This window comes from Mus pahari, chromosome 12 (assembly GCF_900095145.1).
Source record: "Mus pahari chromosome 12, PAHARI_EIJ_v1.1, whole genome shotgun sequence".
NCBI classification, from domain to species: domain Eukaryota; kingdom Metazoa; phylum Chordata; class Mammalia; order Rodentia; family Muridae; genus Mus; species Mus pahari.
The window spans coordinates 9,795,444-9,813,877 of NC_034601.1; the positions used below are offsets into that span (position 1 = coordinate 9,795,444).

Here is an 18,434-nt window from a genome sequence, read left to right on the forward strand (position 1 = left end):
CTTTCTTTTTTAAAGATTTATTTATTTATTATATGTAAGTACACTGTTGCTGTCTTCAGACACTCCAGAAGAGGTCATCAGATCTCATTACGGATGGTTGTGAGCCACCATGTGGTTGCTGGGATTTGAACTCAGGACCTTTGGAAGAATAGTTGGTGCTCTTAATTGTTGAGCCATCTCTCCAGCCCGGATGTCTTTATTCCTAAGAAGCAGCTTGAGACGGGGAAGAAGTACATGAGGCTTTTAGGAAGCATGTGTTCACGTGTTGTTCCTGAGAGCCTGTCCGTCTTCATGGGTAGCGTGGTGTTGTAGATTGTTTTGATTCTTTTTGTAGGCTTGTTGTTTTTCACTTGCTTTCCAAGTCACTTGTGTCTGTTTGACCTGAGGAAAACCCTTTTTAAGGTAATTAGGTGTGGGGTGGAGGCCAGTTTCTTCAGGGGCTCCAGAAGCTGTCTTTCAACAGAGATGCTGTTAGCCCATCCCCTAGTCAACCGAGAGTCTGTGCCTCCACTTTTTTTTGTGGCTCCACTTTTTGAGTCAAGACCGGAAGAAGCCGAGATCCTTAGCCACATACCCATTGGGTTGGGAGCTGATCCAGGAAACCACAGCTGAGTTGGAAAAACTGAGCTGCATCCTTAGAAGTCCTGTTTTTTTGTTTTGTTTCATTGTGTTTTTCTGAAACAAAGTCTTGCTCTGCAAATCAGGCCCTAAGGCCTCTTGCTCTACAAAAGTTAGCACTGCCTCACCTTAAAATGGGAAGGTAGCCTTTAATCCCAGCACTTGGGAGGCAGAGGCAGGTGGATCTCTGAGGTCAAGGACAGCCAGGGCTACACAGAGAAACCCTGTCCAAAAACAAATGGAAAGCCACAACAAAAAATCGGAAGGCAACTTCTTACAGCCATCTTTTTCCTTCTGCTTTGCTCTGCTCGTGGGTAAGGTTTTTGGTGAGTTTTTTGTTTGCCAATATTTTTTGTTTATTATTAATAATAATTATTATTATTTATTATATTGATTTTTTTTTTTTTTTTTTTTTTTTTTTTGATTTTTTTTTTTTTTTTTTTTGGTTTTTCGAGACAGGGTTTCTCTGTATAACTCTGGCTGTCCTGTATATTGATTTATTTAATTTTTGTGATGGGGATGGACCCTAAGACCTCATGCATGTTAAGCAATTGCCTGCCAGTGAGCTACACCCCAGCCCATAGGTGGTATTTGAGCCTTCTATAATGGATAGTGAAAGACAGGTGTGTGTTTCTGTCTTTAGCTTTCTGATAAAAGCAATAACCCTGACTTTTTTCTCTTTCTAGCACTATAAAGTCATGCCTGGATCTCTTGGTTAACTGGCTACACATGTACCTTAATAACCAGGATTCGGGAACAAAGGCTTTTTGTGATGTTGCACTCCATGGACCATTTTATTCAGCCTGCCAAGCTGTGTTCTACACTGTTGTTTTTAGACATAAGCAGCTTTTGAGTGGGAACTTGAAGAAAGGTCAGTTGTGCGGGTTCAGGCTGGGTTTTCTCATTGTACTTACACCTTTAGGTCACTGCTGCTGGTCTTGAGTTTGTCGACTTCCATTAACCTGTGCAGGTGTTGTCTTCGAGACCTGGGATCTGAGACCTTAGAGAATGGGTGGGGTCTAATGCAGACATCCTCCCTTCCATTTCATTGTGCTTTATACAGCAATGTAACACAGAGAGCAAGGAACCAAGGAAGGTTGCTTGAGTTCAGAAACACACGATCAGAAAAACATGCAAATAAACTCCAGTAAGCACACGCTAAATACTAACAGGCAGAGCAGCCCTGCTTGGCATGCAGCATAGTGTAGATCTGGGAAAGCACAAAAGCAAGGCAGAAGGCCGTATCCAGATCAGGGTCCACTGACCAGATTGGGTTCTACAGCTATATTCCAACATCCAGCAAGAATGAACCTGTCTTATAAATTGAATGTAAATGTTTGTCACAGGAGGCACAGAATTATCTCCAAGAGCAATCCAGGGGACAAAACGGACCTGAGGTGAAGGCCCTCTGCCTTTTCTCCTGGAGCCCTCTCACAGTTCCCCAAGGCATTGTTCTCTATGGGTCATTCTGTTGACAGTGCTCATGCTTATTTTTAAATGTGTGAGGGAGTTGGGGGCTGGGCGTCACTGCGGAGCATCTGTGACATCGCGAACCTAGAACAGAGTTTGGGTTCACTTCAAGGGTGAACAGTTTTTATTTCTTCTGCTGCTGTTTATGCACTGTTTGGTTGGCTGCTAGAGGGAGCACTGCACTTGGAGCTTGAGCAAGCAGTGTCTTTGACTCCGGTTATTTTAGTTCATTCTGCTGCACTGCCTCCTGGCCTTGTTTTGCCCCAGGACAACATTCCTCCTAGGCCAGTGGATCTTAATCTTCTTCATGCTGCTACCCTTTAATACAGTTCATGTTGTGGTGACCCAGCCACAAAAATATTTTCATTATTACAGTAATTTTGCTACTGTTATGAATCGTAAAGTAAATATGTGTTTTCCAACAATGTTAGATGGCTCCTGTGAAAGGGTCATTCGGTCCCTCAACAGGCATGGCCCACATGCATGTAGGCACGCGCACATGTGTGTGTATGTGTGCGTGTGTGAGAGAGAGACAGAGAGACAGACAGAGACTATGTCTATTTGTGTCTGTGTATTTGTGTGTGCTACCTTGCCTAAGCTTCCCAAGGTCTGAGATTATAGTTGTGTGCCATACCTGGCTTTGTTTATGTGATTTTGGAATACATGCATACATACATACATGTATGCATACATACATACATACATACATATGTGTGTATATATACACACACATATATTATAAATAATATAATTTATTAATATATTAGGTTTATTAACTTTATTTTATGTGTATGGATATTTTGCTTGCATGTATGTCTGTGCATCATATGTGTGCCTGGTGCCCATGGAGGTCATAAGAGGGCATCAAACCCCTGAAACTGGAGCCACAGACAGTACTGAGCTTGGAACTCGGCCTTGGTCTTCTGCTGATAACTACTGGGCCAACTCTCCATTCCTATGTAATCTTAAATTGGTAATTTAATTACCAACTTAATTGGTAATTAAGAAAACAGACATGAATTGGTCTGCTTCGTTCAAAAGTAACTAGATCTACATTTTATTTTAAAAAAATATTTTTTGCGGTAATTTCACTATGGAGCCCAGGTTGGCTTCAATTCATAATCCTTCTACCTAAGCCTGGGCTAGGGTTCCTTTGTAGGAGGGAATTGATTAGTCCTGAGAGAAAGGCTGTGTTAGGGTGACTGAGGGAGAGGGAAGAAATACAGTCAGAAACATGCAACCTTAGAGTGGTGCTGGGCCGCGCTGCTGAGAAGCACACAGCGCCTGTGGTCTCTCTCCTGTGTGCACTCAGTCCTCTCTGAGCCTGCGGGTGCTGATTGCAGGTTGCTGTGTAATCTGTTACCCAAGAGGAACGCGATTCTCTTTTCAGGAAAGTTGTACTGGGTGCCAGCAGGGCCTGAGCTTTCCTCCTGCATTTCTGCTAGTAACTTGTTTATAATATCTTTATTTTGGCTTTATTTTGGCTCAAGCCCATCCTAAGCATGCGCCCTACCACAGAGCCCTTAAATTGTTTTTTTACATATGTAATAATTTGTGCTTTTAAGGATATCTTAACCCCTCCCCGTTTTTCATCAAAGGTCTACAGTATCTTCAGAGTCTAAATCTTGAACACATTGTGCTGAGCCAGCTGAACCCCCTGAAGATCTGCCTGCCGCAAGTGGTTAATTTCTTTGCTGCTATCACAAAGTGAGTTGTTTTTATGGATGTTTAAAAGTTAAGGGGGTGGAGCTTGGTGCTGGATGCCATTCGCTCTGGTACTGAGTAAATTCCAGTACATTCTCAAGAGCAGTGCATGTGAAGAAACCAGTGATGCTGTTACTGCAAGAGTACTACAGCCAGGTATTGTATTCCTTAGTGACACTGGAGCGCTGCTTTTATCCAGAGCAGCCTCGGCACTCTAATCCTTAATGGACAAACTAATACTAAACAGGCAAACTTGTGTGCTGCGAGGCATAAATAAGCCGCCGATCCTTAGTTCCAGGGAGGCAGGTATAGTACAGAACAAACTGGGGGAGACCGTGATATGATAGTTCAAGGTTGGGATAACTGAGTATGGCTCTCAGGTAGCACTTGACAGTGGTAAAGATTCTGAATGTACAACAGTGAATTCAGAATCAAGCAGTAACAAACCTGGGGTGTTCTGGAAAGTTCATGGGACATCCTCACCCCAGCTAAGTTCTGTACACAGAGCTGGTTCCGACTTCTGATCACAGTTTTTACTGTATGCACAAATTTGCTGCTCTTATAGAAATACAATGCAGTAATTATGGAAAGCAAAGGCTTCTTTGCTGCCATCACCCTTCAGCATGTAAGTACGGAATCAGTGTATCTTTGGGTTGAGTTGTGCCACCGTTTCTGATTTTCACTGATGCTGACTTGAATTTCATGAAAAATCTTTAAGTGAATTTTTGCTTAAGAGCAGCAGTGCCAGCCAGTGAGCCCAGCCTTAGACTGAGGTTAAAGTGCACACTTCACTTGGCTTATTGGTGTGTGTGTGTGTGTGTGTATTTTGAGATGAAGTCTCACTATGTAGGTCTGGCTGTCCTGTAACTCACCATGTAGACCAGACTAACTTCAAACTCACAGAGATTGTCCTGCCTCTGCTGGAATCAAAGGTGTTTGCTACCATGCCTGCTGTGCCTGGCATTTTTTCCCTAAACGTACACAAGTGTTTTGCCTGCATGTGTATCTGTGCAGCACCTTTGTGCCTGAGCACCACAAGTGGTCCGGCAGCATTGCATTTCAGCTGTGGTCTCTGTCATGGTCCACAGGCCTGAGCCTAACGTGCTGCTGCTCCCTCTGCTCTGTTGTGTCCCACAGTAAATACCAGCTGGTGTTCTGCTACACCATCATGGAGAGGAACAGTCGCCAGATGCTCCCTGTTATCCGGAGTACGGCTGGTGGAGACTCCGTGCAGACCTGCACCAACCCGCTGGACACTTTCTTTCCCTTCGACCCTTGTGTGCTTAAGAGGTAGGTCCTCTCTCCTTCCTCTTCCCAAGGCTGGGATTGAGTGGCTCTGTCCTCAGTGGGCTGACTTAATTTGGCAGTGGTGAACACATGGCTGCCAAAGGCCCCAGACGGCCACACAAGCAGTGCTCATGTTTTTCTGAGCCCAGGGGGTACAGAGGTCTTTTTTGGCTTTTGTTTGTTTGTTTGTTTTTAAACTGGTTGGTTTAAATGGCTTAGTCTGGAGGTGGGTGAATCCAGGTTTCCAGGACAGAGAGGGTGCTGACAGCTGTTGGCCTCCTAGGTTTCTGCCAACACGGTCTTTCCTCTGGAGCCTGAGTCCCATGGCGGAGCTTGTGATTATCTAGGTGGATTGTTGGGGGAACCATCTAGTCAGCTTAGTGTTTGTATGTTTTTGCTAACTGCAGTTTCTTTCTTTTTTTTAAGGTTTTTGTTGGTTGGTTGGTTTCGTGAGGGTTTTGCCTGCTGTATACATGTGTACCACAGCAAATGCTCTTAATGACTGAGCTGTCTCTTCAGCCCCAGGCAGCTTTTCGTGTTGCCTGGACCCTAAGTCTTGACTGGCTGATGTCATTGTAGTTGGTCTTCTAGACTTACCATTTAATAGATTCCTGTAGGAGTTCCAGAATATCAGTTTGTTTGTACATGTAATTATTTGTTGGTCACTGAGTGGGTCAGAAACAGTTTCTCTTGAAATCCGAGAGACAGAAGATAAAATCACCGCCTGCATTACTGGGGGTCTTAGTGATGAAGCCCCAGCATTCACCACACTTCCCTGTCAACTGTAGTCTTTACTTCCTGCTTTGGGATGTGGGTCTGAGAAGAGAACCAAGGTGTTGGATTTTTTGGCTACATACTGACTTTGAAATGCCATCCTTGGCAGGTCGAAGAAGTTCATTGATCCTATTTATCAGATTTGGGAAGACGGGAGTGCTGAAGAGCGGCAGGAGTTTAAGAAATCTACTAAAAAGGTAAGACTGGGACGGAGGCATTGGTGAGAGTCTCCTGTAGTCTTGGGCCACAGTGGGCATACAGGCCACAGTGCACGCACGGTAAATGCTGCTGGCATCAAAGCCCAGGCTATGGTTCCAGTAATAGAGAGGATTTGTGGAGTTCTGTCTCATTTCTTTTGCCTGGCAGTTTTATGCAGCCCTGGGCCCTCCCTCTCCTCTCATTCAGTGCTGTTCACCGTCATACTTGGCTGCTCTCTTCTTTGTTTTATGTGTTTGTATGTATGTGTGTGAGGTCAGTCGCATACATGTGTATGGAAACCTTAGGAAGTAGTCAGCGTATTTTCTCAGACAGAATCTTTCATTGGCATGCTGAGTGTGGCTACCCAGTGAACCCAGGGATCCACCTGTCTCTGCCTCCGTAAGGCCAGGGCTCCAAGTGTACGTGTACCTGAGTTTTTATTTTATTTTTATTAATTAGTTTGCTTGTTTATTTAGTTTTTTGGGACAAGGTTTGTCTTTGTAGCCCTGGCTGTTCTGGAACTGTAGGCCCACCTGCCTCTGCCTCCCAAGTGCTGGGCGTTTAACACCACCTGGCTTTATTTTCTTTTAAATAATAAGGTACTTTCTCTAATGACTTTGGGAGGTAAAAGTTGGTTGGAAATGAGCTTGCTTGCTTGCAGCTCAGTGTGGCTTAGTGGTGGCATGCTTGAGTAGCATGCATGCGGCCCCGGGCTCCTTTGCAGCACTGAAGCTGGGTGTGCTGCCTCATTCTGTCATCTTAAGCACTTGGGAGGATCAAGAGTCTTGAGGCTAGTCTGCTCCATAGTGAGACCCTGTCTTGGGGTATGCAAGGGAGGGATTGAGAAGGAGAATAGCTGAAAATAACGGTGTGGCCAGTGTCTGTAATCCCAGCATGTGGGAAACGGGTGCCAGAGGATTGCAGAGGTTACAGAATGAGACCCTATCTAAAGTCAAACCCTGTGACAGACCCCTGGAGGTTGAGATCTGAGTTCTTGTTGGGTAGCATTTTGCTTGCTCTGCAGACAGAAAGTGATCCTAGCGGGGCTTCACTACCTAGCCATCTGCTCGTTAGCCACCAAGTACAGATGCCTCAAATGCTCACTGTAGAGTCTGCTCCTGTTTTGGGATCCTCAGGAATACACAGACATATCCAGGGGGTTTGGTTCATTCCTTTCACAAGTTGGTCCAAGCTCAGGTTGCCAGGCTTGGTGGCAGGCGCCCTCTCTCCACCCCATGAAACTTTCCAGACCAACCCTGTTCTCTCCACAGGAGCTAGTGGAGGATGAAGACGATGACTTTTTGAAAGGCGAAGTGCCCCAGAGTGACACAGTGACCGGCCTTACTCCAGGCTCCTTTGACACCCACTTCCGAAGTCCTTCCAGTAGTGTGGGCTCCCCTCCTGTGCTGTACATACCAGACCAGTCCCCACTCCTCACAGGGATCTGTGATTGAGCTGTGCGATTCTCCCCAGGGCCCTGTGCTCCACCACTGTCCCCACACTGGACTAGTCTATGCCTCATGTGTCCAGCTTCCATGTTGGACTTCGACCAGCATCTGAAGGGACCCGGGTTGTGTGTGCTTGCAGTTTGCTCCCTGTGGACATAAGGAAAAACTGAGTGTCATGTGCAGTATTTCACAGTGGACACAGCAGTCTGTACCTATAGCCTGCTGGCCTCATGCTGTATCAGCCACAACCTGGCAGGTGGCCTTGACAGGCGTCTTTTTATTAGAACCACAGTCACATGACTCTGTTGATCTTGTTTTGGTGAGCTATCCTCCAGGATCAGCACTGCCTGTGAATACTGTTTTTGTTTTTGGGTTTTTTAATTTTTTGGTTTTTTTGAGACAGGGTTTCTCTGTATAGCCCTGGCTGTCCTGGAACTCACTCTGTAGACCAGGCTGGCCTCAAACTCAGAAATCTGCCTGCCTCTGCCTCCCAAGTGGGATTAAAGTTGTGCGCCACCACTGCCCGGCCTGTGAATGCTTGTAACTGTATCCTGCTTACAGTGGTGTAGTGGTTTCCTTTTGACTAGAAGTCTATCTGTGTTGTGGGGTGCATGGGGAGAGCCAAGCAGAGGCAAAGCTGAACGTTTGGGCTGGCTTCACCAAGGGAATACCGAGGACTGTAGAGGAGCCAGGCAGGAAGAGAGGGGTCAGGGGACACAAAAGGCACTTGTGCAGGCTTCCACATAACCCTAGCTGCAGCAGCCAGAGCTCAGGCTGACTGAAGCGGGCCTGGGTGTCTGTCAACCATTCCACAGTTTGCACAACATGGACTCAGCCAGGAGAGCTCTTCACACAGAGCAGCCTGCCTTGCTCTGTAGCAGGTGTGCTCGAGGACTGTGGGCGTTGCCTTCCCTTGGGTCCTTAATGTAAACTTGCATACTGGTGAAAATGACCCTTTAAGTATATTTAATTTTTGCCACTTATATTTATTTAAAGGCGAGCAATATTTTCTTGGTCACAATATTTTTTAATGGAATTCCTCTCAAGGTTTATATACTTCTGTATAATGAGACTGATGCAGAGCCCTGAATTTCAGTCTGCCTATGAATACCTTTTTGAATAAAGAAAATTTTATTGCTTTAAAAAGCTTTTATATGAGACGGACAAATCCCTGAGTTCCAGGCCAGCCTTGGTGGCAAGTCACTAGGAAACCTCAAGGTTCTGTCTTGCCTTTATTTCACTGGGTGCCCCTGGCCGTCCTGGAAATCACTATGTTGCTCAGGCTGGCCTCGAACTCAGAGATCAGCTTGCCTCCGACATTTGAGTGCAGAGAGTTTGCACCACCACTGCCCGGTTCAAGGTTCTTTTTTAACTGCTGACTGAAAATGGAATGAAATTGCATCCATAGACACCGATGGGATGCTGGGCTTGGAAAGTAACTAGAGTGCCGAAGGTTGGCAAATAAGCCTCTAAGGTTCCAAAGGAGTTTGGGGGGGGGGGGGAACAATCCATTGTGAAAATGAACATACAGCCTGGGTCACCTGGGCTTCCCTGCTCATACCAATGCGGGCTTCAATAAAGACTCAGCCATGCTTCCGGGACTACTGTGTTGAATCTTAGCCGCCTGCTCCTAAGTGGGATGGTTAGAAACAAATGGGCATTGGTTAAGATGTTTCTCATGCCTTGAACAGGCCCATACACTTCAGAGAAATTGCCTGCTATCTGGGCATGGCGATATACTTTCTGTAATGTCAGCATTTGGAGGTTGAAGTAGGAACATTTGTAAGTTAAAACCAGACATAGTAAGATGATTTTAATAGCTAAACATTTTTGAAAGAAATTAGTGAGGTCTCCTTGGAAAACAAGAGAGTTTCCTTTTTCGTATTGAGGATGAGAACCAGGGTCTTACACATACATGCACCCAGACAAGTTGTCTTAGGGTTTTACTGCTGTGAACAGACACCATGACCAAGCAACTCTTATAAAGGACAACATTTAATGGAAGCTGACTTATAGGTTCAGAGGTTCAGTTCAGTATCATCAAGGCAGGAACATCCAGGCAGGCATGGTGCAGGCAGAGCTGAGAGTTCTATGTCTTCATCTGAAGGCTGCTAGCTGAATACTTGCTTCCAGGCAACTAGGACTAGGGTATTAAATCCCATACCCACAGTGACACACCTACTTCAACAAGGCCACACCTCCTAACAGTGCCACTCCCTGGCCCATCACACAAGTCTGAGCTATCTTGAGGTGAGAGGAGTTGGCAAGTGCTGTGTGTTTTACAGCCTGTGTGCTTGGTGGTCTGTGGGGAGTGGAAGGCTCTGCATCTTCCTCGAGGCTCCTCACAGCTTGGGTCCTGACTGTATTGTCTGGTTCCTCAGATCCCTTATGACTTCATGTCTTAAGTACAGGCTGTTAGCTGCACTCAGCTCTTCCACTATTTACTAAGTTTCTACATAATGCTCATTCTTTGTGTGTATGTCCTCTCTCTGACTCAAGGTTTTATACCTCTGGCTGTCCTGTAGCCCAGGCTGGCCTCAAACACAGATCTAACTGCTTCTGCTTCCCAAGGCATGTGTTCCCACCACTGTCCTGCATACATAATACTTTTTAAACAACATTTCTTCTCACTGCCAAGGGTTGGTCCTTGGATTCTGCTATGAAGGTGTGCTCACTGACCTACATTCCTCGCTTCCCCACACCCATAAATTACACAGGATACAGTTTAGTACTTTCTACCTGCAAGCACTTAACTATTTCACTGCTCAGGGAACCTTCACATTTTTGTCTTCTGGTTCCGTATAAACTATAATTCAAAGCCATGCTCAGGGACTGGAGGTGGCAGTGTGGACCATAGCACTTGCTCCACCAGCAGAGAAGACAAGTTCTGTTGACAGCATCCACACCACATAGCTCACAGTCTGGTTTCTCTGGGCACCTGCACTCACACAACACACAAATACTAGTAGAAATAATAATAAAAAAGCCATAATTTTAATATTTTAGACTCAAGATGGGACTGCCATGAGTTCAAGGTTAACCTAGGCTATACTGTGAGTTGTAGGCCAGCAAGAGTTGCAGAGTGGGCAACTGTGTTGTTGATTGATTGTTCCAGGAGACAGGCAACTCATTTTGGAGAGTTCAGCTGAGCCACTTCCAAAAGAAGTATCAGAGCTGGGCTTGTTGACTTTTTGCATCCTGCCACAAGTGGGAAGGCAGTGAGACACCTGAGAGTGCCAATGCACCTTGCCACCCATTGTATGACACTGCCTTAACTGTGTGGTGCGGCAGGGTAGTTGGACCTTCGACGACTAGGGGAGGGGCCCTCATTCCTGCAGATGCAGCTGGTTGGGTGGAGGACACCCACATCACTGTAGGTAATATTTCACCTAGTACTCTGTAAGGAAGCCCCCAAACTCATTCACTCCTCGGGTGAACTTGAGTGGAACCATGCTGAGTTAGGCTCGGCAGTGGCACCCCCTGAGGTGTCCTGGTTTGTTTTCTACACAAACTTAGGATGGATAAGAATTGATACAAGCTAAAATCTTTTGGGAAGAGGAACCTCAATTGAGAAAATGTCTTCATCGGTCCGGCCTGTCTCTATTAGATGGGCCTGTAGACAACTCTGTAGAGCATTTTCTTGATTAGTGGTGGTTGTAGAAGGGGCTAGGCCACCAGGGGAAATACCACTTTGGGAAGGTGGTCCTGGGTGCTATAAGAAAGCAAGCTAGCAGGCTGTATGTACAAGCCGAGAGGAACGAGCCAGTGAGTAGGTTCCTTAAGTTGCTGTCCTGACTTCCTACAACTGTAAACTGAAATAGCAATCTATCAGACTTCTGAAACAATAGATCCCAAAGAAATGTGAATTTCTCCTTAATCATCAGAGTAATGTAAATCAAAACAACCCTGAGATTCCACCTCACAGCAGTTACACCAGATCAAAAATTCAGGTGACTGCAGATGCTGGTGAGGATGTGGAGAAAGAGGAACACTCCTCCATTGCTGGTGGGATTGCAAGCTGGTACAACCTCTGGAAATCAGTTTGGCGGTTCCTCAGAATATTGGACATAGTACTACCAGAAGATCCAGCAATACCACTCCTGGGCATATACCCAGAAGATGTTCCAACTGGTAATAAGGACACATGCTCCACTATGTTCATAGCAGGCTTATTTATAATAGCCAGAAGGTGGAAAGAACCCAGATGTCCCTCAATAAAGGAATGGATACACAATGGAGAATACACTACTCAACTATTAAAAACAGTGAATTTATGAAATTCTTAGGCAAATGGGTGGATCTTGAAGATATCATCCCGAGTGAGGTAACCCAATTACAAAAGAATACACATGATATGCACTCACTGATAAGTGGATATTAGCCCAGAAACTTAGAATACCCAAGATACAATTTGCAAAATATAAAACTCAAGAAGGAAAACCACAGTGTGGATACTTCAACCCTTCTTAGAAGGGGGAACAAAATACCCACAGAAGGAGTTAAAGACAAAGTTTGGAGCTGAGACTGAAGGAAGGACCATCCGGAGACTGCCCCACCTGGGGATCCATCCCATAAACAACCACCAAATGCAGATGCCAACAAGATTTTGCTGAAAGGACCCTGATATAGCTGTCTCCTGTGAGGCTATGGCAGTGCCTGGCAAATACAGAAGTGGATGCCCACAGTCATGTATTGGATGGAACGCAGGGTCCCCGATGAAGGAGCTAGAGAAAGTACCCAAGGAGCTGAAGGGGTCTGCAGCCTATAAGAGGAACAACAATATGAACTAACCAGTACCCACAGAGCTCGTGTCTCTAGCTGCATATGTAGCAGAGGATAGCCTAGTTGGCCATCAGTGGGAGGAGAAGCCCTTTGTCTTGCTAAGATTCTATGACCCAGTACAGGGGAATTCCAGGGCCAGGAAGTGGGAGTGGGTGGGTTGGGGAGCAGTGGGAAGGGGGAGGAGATAGGGGGTTTTTGAGAAGAAACTAGGAAAGGGGATAGCATTGAAAGACCCCTGTTTCAGGGGATATCTTACTCCAGTCCCAGGATGAGACGCCGCCACCCCAATAACTCGAGAGAAACCATTCTTGATGCAATATGCCTGAGGTTTAATCATGAAAAATCAACATGTTGAGGACGAGCTCATAGGAGATCGACCCTGAGCTGTTTTAACTGAGGGCTTTTAAAGGAAAGACTGTAAGGAAGAGGGGAGGAGTTCACAAAGAAAGTTGAGTTTACAGCTTTTCTCCAGGGGAGCTGTCCTTGGTAACATATGGCTCATTTATGGCATAGGGGTCATAAGCTATCTTTTGGTAAACATTNCTNGTCTCAAACATGGGAAGATGGGTGCCTGGCTGGGGCAACTGAGATAATTGTCTAGCTAGCTGTCAGGCGGAGGAACAGAAGACCCTCAGCTGCCCTTAGAGAACAAAGGCTCTTTACTGGCCACATTTCTAATGATCTGGGGAGCAGGTTTGGGGGAGTGTTAAAGCTGAGGCTCCGAACAGCTTCGGAGAGTGTTAAAGTTGGGGCTCCACAGCATTTGAAATGTAAATGAAAAAAATATCTAATTAAAAAAAAGTTGTTCTTATCCTCAGAAGTATAAGAATGGGAATTGTACAGAGTTCGTAATTGTAGATTATATAAAGAAAATCCCATCACACTTAATTTCTTCCTGGTGTTATTTTCATCAACATGAGAAAATAAATCTTAAGGAGATTAAAAAAAAAATCAAAGAAATGTGAATTTCTCTAGGAATCTCCTGCTGGAAGAAGGGGGACTTGTCTCCAGAAGAGATCTCAGTGAGACCCAAAACCTTGTCAGACCACAGGATGAGTCTAAAGCCCAAATAAGGATGGGTTGGACCCAAACCAGCAGGAATAAGGGCCTCAAACAGGAATGTGTAAAATGAGTCATATTTGATATAAATGTAAGTAGTAGATTTATCTGGCAACCGTATTTCTTTATCTTATGCTAGTCTCTATAACATAAACCACACAGAGAAACCAAGATTTATTTCAAGCAGCACCTCAATAGCTGAGGGGTTAAATGATCTGTTAACCTCTAAGGTGATCTGGCTACCTCCCATCCATGACCCCAATTCCTATTGTCAGGTTCTTTGGGCTTCGCGTGTTTCCATGATCTTGCTCCAGACCCTTTCCTCATGACTCCAGTTCATCCTCCTAGCCTATCTGAAACTTATGAAATATAAAGCTCCGGGATAATGCGGTGGGCAGGCCCATGTCGAGGTATCCCCCTGAGGAATCACACCTTGAGATAGATCAAATATAAAGATGAATTGAGTGGGGACCTAGAAAGGGGAAGAGAAGCAGAGGACAAAGAGAGAAAGAGAGGGAAGAGAGGCTGCCTGAGAACACATGGGAATAGAGAGTGAAAGAACTGGAGTAGTGACTCTTCTATATGCTGGTGCTGTTGTCACACCTGCCTTGCACCTGGCGGGCAGCGGGCAATGACACAAGTTGTTGCTGGGTAGCTCTTGGCCTGAGTCTAGTGGAACTGTCTGTACACCAATAGAAACTCTGCTCTTCTTCCTTGTGGTCCCTGCCTCAGACCCCAAGACTCTCCTACTTCTCTTCTGCCCGGCTGCAGGCTGTAGGCACCTTCATTAACCAATCAGGGATAACTGGAGGAGGGGGGAAGCTGGGGGGGGGAGGAGGCGGTATACAACAAAAGCTGGTATATGTGAGGATTTGCTAGTCTTGGAGCAACCAGGTCTTGGGATACAGAATTTAGCATTTGAATACAAACAGCACCAGACCAAACCCATACAGGGATGAGAAATGGAGGAGAAATAAAGACAAAAGCAATAATAACTGGGATTCAGGAGGTCTTCCAGAAGCTGGTGGCTTAGATACCAGGCAAGTTTTATTAAGTACAGTCTCATATATACTATTTGCAGGGGGGAAAGGCCAAGGTCAGCAGAGAGCTGAGTCATAACTGTTGACAAAAACACAAGATACCTCAAACAGCTGCCGTAGGACTGGTAGCCACACTCCGGGGGTTGGAATCAGATCCCCATAAACCGAGCACTGTCAAGTCTGTTTCTGAACAAAGACACAGAACTAGAGGTCCCTCTATCTTTTCTTCTAGGACTCTTAACAAGACTTGGGTTGGCCTGGCTCCCATAGCCGGCCAATGGTCTGCTTAGATGTACCTGTCCTTTGCACTGTATTTAAACTTTGACCTCATGAAGACAGAGTGGAAGGGTTTCCTGGGCCCCTTTATCCTTCTTCCCAATATGGCCCTATAGAATAAATCTTTTTTTGAATAAATCGCCCATTTCTGCTTTCCATTTTTAACTAGGCTCTTTAGTCAATTGGCGTATTGAAGACAGGTGGACTGGACCTGACTTGGGGAACAGGTTGTGGCTCCCAAGTTCAATAAACAGAACATATTCCTGTTTTAGTATCTGTTACCCATACTTCCTCTACCTCTCTCTGGTGGTCAGTTACTTTTGTAAATGCTATGTAATTATATTTTATGTTGGAAATGGAGGCTGAGGCACCATGGCAAGATCATAATTCTGTCTCAGCCAAAACTTAATTTTATGTGTATCATTTACAGCTCTTTCTGAGAATATATTAGGGCGATAGCCATGGCTTGGAGTAACACAAAACAGGGTTGAAATTTAGACCGGCCGGTTAAAGGTAAGTGACTTTGGCGACTTAGCAATGCGTGATAACACAAGTGAGTGGTTCACAGCAGCCACGTCTGGGTCCTAGCTATTCTGATGAGGGTGGTGAAGAGCAAGGAGGAAATACAGAGGTGGGGTCTCTGGTCCACCCGCCAGAGCAGGGCGACCCTGTTTCTTCCGCGCTCACGTCCCCGCGGTGCCAGCTGGAGCCGCGATTCACGCGTTCCCCACGCCTTCTGCACTACGTCTGCCAGCTGAAAGGGACGTTGACTGATTACACTTTTGCGAATCAACTTGGCCCGATGCAGGGGTCAGGGCTGGGTGACGCAAAGTGCGAGGCTATCCTCTCGGTTCTCCTTTCCACGTCCCTACTGCCCAAGTCGCTACGACGACAGCTGCTGGCACCAGCCAGGAGGGACGCCCGTAGTGAGCGGCCGCCGACAAAGTTTGGACTACATCTCCCGTGATGCCTTGCAACCCAAGGGCTATTCCGTCTCCTCGATCCCTTCGGGCTGCTCCACGTCCGCCTGGACTACACATCCGGGCAGAGTCCGCGGTGGGCGCGGCGCCCACGGTGGGCGTGGCATGGCCCGAGGCGGGGCGAAGCGGGGCGGGGCGGGGCGGTGGCCTCCTAACTCGGCCTGGCGGCGGCCTAGACGATGCCACTGCTGGTGGACGGGCGGCGCGTCCGTCTGCCACGGTCGGCTGTGGAGCTGGTCCGGGCGCACCCGCCTCTGGAGGTGAGCGACCTACCCGGGCCTTCGGGGCGGGTGGGATCTCCGCAGCCCGGCCGCCGACGCGCTTTCACTAGGGACCTGGTGAGACCGGGCCCAGAGAGGTTAAGGTGACTTAAGGAAGGTCGCACAGCGCGTACAGAGCGCGAGGACACTCGGCGGGCTCTGCAGGTCGGGGCGCTCCAGCGGCTCCCCGCATTACCCAGCTGCAGACAGGTGTGAGCGGGGGTCCCAGTTCTTTGCGCGCTCATTCCTGCCCCCCCCCCCAGGGCGTAGAGGGGCGCGGATTATTTTTTAGCCAGAAAAAAGGGCTTCGTTTGGAAGTTGCTGGATCCGGGAGGACTGCTCCCTGATGGAATTTTGTTCTTTCCTTGTGGGGACTTCTGAAAGAGGGCTCACAGTGAAGGCAGTGATGACCAAGTAACTCACATGCTAGTTTGGACTCAGCCCGTCCATGGATCTCACATAGTCTAGGACGGGACCTGTTTCCTAATCAGTTATAGCCTTGAAGGAAAGATGCTCACGTTCACTGAGAGGTGACGCCCTGAGTCGCTGTGGGGTTTGTGGTTCTGTCTGCTTACTTGCTTTGTCTTCCCCTGGATCTGCTTCCTGGAGCAAACGCTTCCTGAAAGCAGATAGCATTGTGCTAACCAAGTATTTGTTGGGTAAATGAATGGGCAGAATGACCCCTGAGAACTACGCGACAGGGAGACTGTGACTGTTAACTTGAATTTCAAGACAGACTGATCCTAATACTGGCTCCTGCAAATCGGGCTAGGCACTGTACACTGTGTCGATGAAGCCAGAAATAATACAAGAAAAGTTCCAGCCACTTCAAGGATTTAGGAGATTCTCTCCTATGTCTGAAACTTGTAGTTTTATTGGCCACGCAGCACATTACATGAGAAGGCAGAGACGAGGCGATGTGGGGTGGCGCCTCCGGAAGCAAGGGTTTGGTTTATTTAAGGACATGCAGCCCAGAAAGGATGCAGAGTGGAGAGTTGGCTTTCAAGAGCAGGGAAGTGGGGTCAGGGAGGCCCCCAGTGAGGCGGGCAAAGAGGGCTGCACGCTGAGACTAGGGGAGCAGTTGGAGCAAGGACTTGATGCCCTCTTGCTTTAGGGGATGATGTGACGGCTCTGTAGAGGAAAGTAGAAAATCAGGTCCTTGGTCACAACCATTTTTCTAAGTTTTGGTTAATTTTGCTTTGAGACAGGGTTTCTCTGTGTAGCCCTGGCTGTCCTGAACTTGCTCCGTAGATCATTCTGGCCTCAAACTCAGAGATCTGCCTGCCTCTGCCTCCCCTACTTTATTTATATGCTAGGCAATCCACTGTTTAAAAAGATTTGGGATGGGGTCTGTGTAGCTCTGGGATCTCACTGTGTAGGCTGGCCTCTGGCTCTCAGAGCTCTTTCTCCTTCATCCCACATGCTGGGGTTAAAGATGTGCACTAGCACATGCTGAGCTTTTTGTACTTTTTTTTTTTTTTTTTGGTTTTTCCAGACAGGGTTCCTCTGTATAGCCCTAGCTGTCCTGGAACTCACTTTGAAGACCAGGCTGACCTTGAACTCAGAAATCTGCCTGCCTCTGCCTCCCGAGTGCTAGGATTAAAGGTGTGCGCCACCACACCCTGCTTGATCTTTTTGTACTTATCTGTGTGATTGTATGTGCACATAGGTGAGTGTGCATGTGTGTGCACAGGGAGGCCAGAAGGTGGCATCAAGCACCCGCCTCTCCACTGTGTGCAATTCCTTTGAGGCTTGGTCTCTCCCTGAATATGTGTCTTAGCTAGGCTGGGATGGGGCAAGCCCTAGACATTCTCTTGCCTCACGCACCTCAGAGTTGGGGTCCCAGGCATGTGTGGGAGTCTTGGCTCGTGAGTGCTGGGACTCCACATCTGGTAGGTTTCCCACAGCAGTTTTAACTTCTGAGCATCTTTGTAGCACCCTCTCTGTGTGAGCCCTGTCCCCCTTTTCTTTTTAGAGAGACAAGCTGACCGTGAATGCCTTGAGACCTCTTACTTCAGTGATACTGATTAGAGTTATTATCAATGTGTCCATCATGATACATTTAAAAACTTTTATTCTCTTATATATTACATTCTGATTGCAATTCCCCTCTCCACTTATGATACACTCTTTGAATGACAGCATACTATATACTGTCTTGCTTTGTTTTGTTTTTCTGATACAGTTTCACTGTATAGCTCAGGCTGGACTTCCACACACTCATGTATGTCTCAGCCTTGTAAGTTCTCGGATTGCAAGTGTAAAGTATAAACTACCATGCCTGGCTTATTCCTGTGTGCCCTGTCCTTTCCTCTTTGTCTTTTTCTTTCTCCCTCCCTCTTTCTTTCTTCCTTTTTCTCTTCTCTCTCTCTCTCTCTCTCTCTCTCTCTCTCTCTCTCTTTCTTTCTTTCTTTCTCTTTCACTTCCTCCCTCCCTCCCTCCCTCTTTCTCTTCCTTCCTTCCTTCCTTCCTTCCTTCCTTCCTTCCTTCCTTCCTTCCTTCCTTCCTTTCTCTCCTCTCCTTTCTCTCCTTCCTTCC

The 18,434-nt window shown here is 46.7% G+C and overlaps 2 protein-coding genes across 5 annotated transcripts in view; both read left to right on the forward strand.

Moving 5' to 3' along the window:
- Rrn3 (RRN3 homolog, RNA polymerase I transcription factor) overlaps window positions 1-7,926 on the forward strand; it is a 34,250-nt gene extending 26,324 nt beyond the window's left edge. The window contains exons 14-18 of the mRNA XM_021209420.2: window positions 1,305-1,489; window positions 3,687-3,795; window positions 4,930-5,082; window positions 5,963-6,050; window positions 7,323-7,926. Coding sequence (XP_021065079.1) covers window positions 1,305-1,489; window positions 3,687-3,795; window positions 4,930-5,082; window positions 5,963-6,050; window positions 7,323-7,505 — 718 coding nt within the window. The 3' untranslated portion in view covers window positions 7,506-7,926. The remainder of the gene's footprint in view (window positions 1-1,304; window positions 1,490-3,686; window positions 3,796-4,929; window positions 5,083-5,962; window positions 6,051-7,322) is intronic.
- Window positions 7,927-15,550: 7,624 nt separating this feature from the next.
- Window positions 15,551-18,434, forward strand: part of Ntan1 (N-terminal asparagine amidase) — an 18,484-nt gene continuing 15,600 nt past the window's right edge. The window contains exon 1 of one of the 4 annotated variants that reach the window (XM_021210036.2): window positions 15,551-15,896. In XM_021210036.2, the coding sequence (XP_021065695.1) occupies window positions 15,623-15,896 (274 nt within the window). In that variant the 5' untranslated portion in view covers window positions 15,551-15,622. The remainder of the gene's footprint in view (window positions 15,897-18,434) is intronic. The other 3 variants (XM_021210035.2, XM_021210037.1, XM_029544896.1) reach the window with 3 other exon arrangements.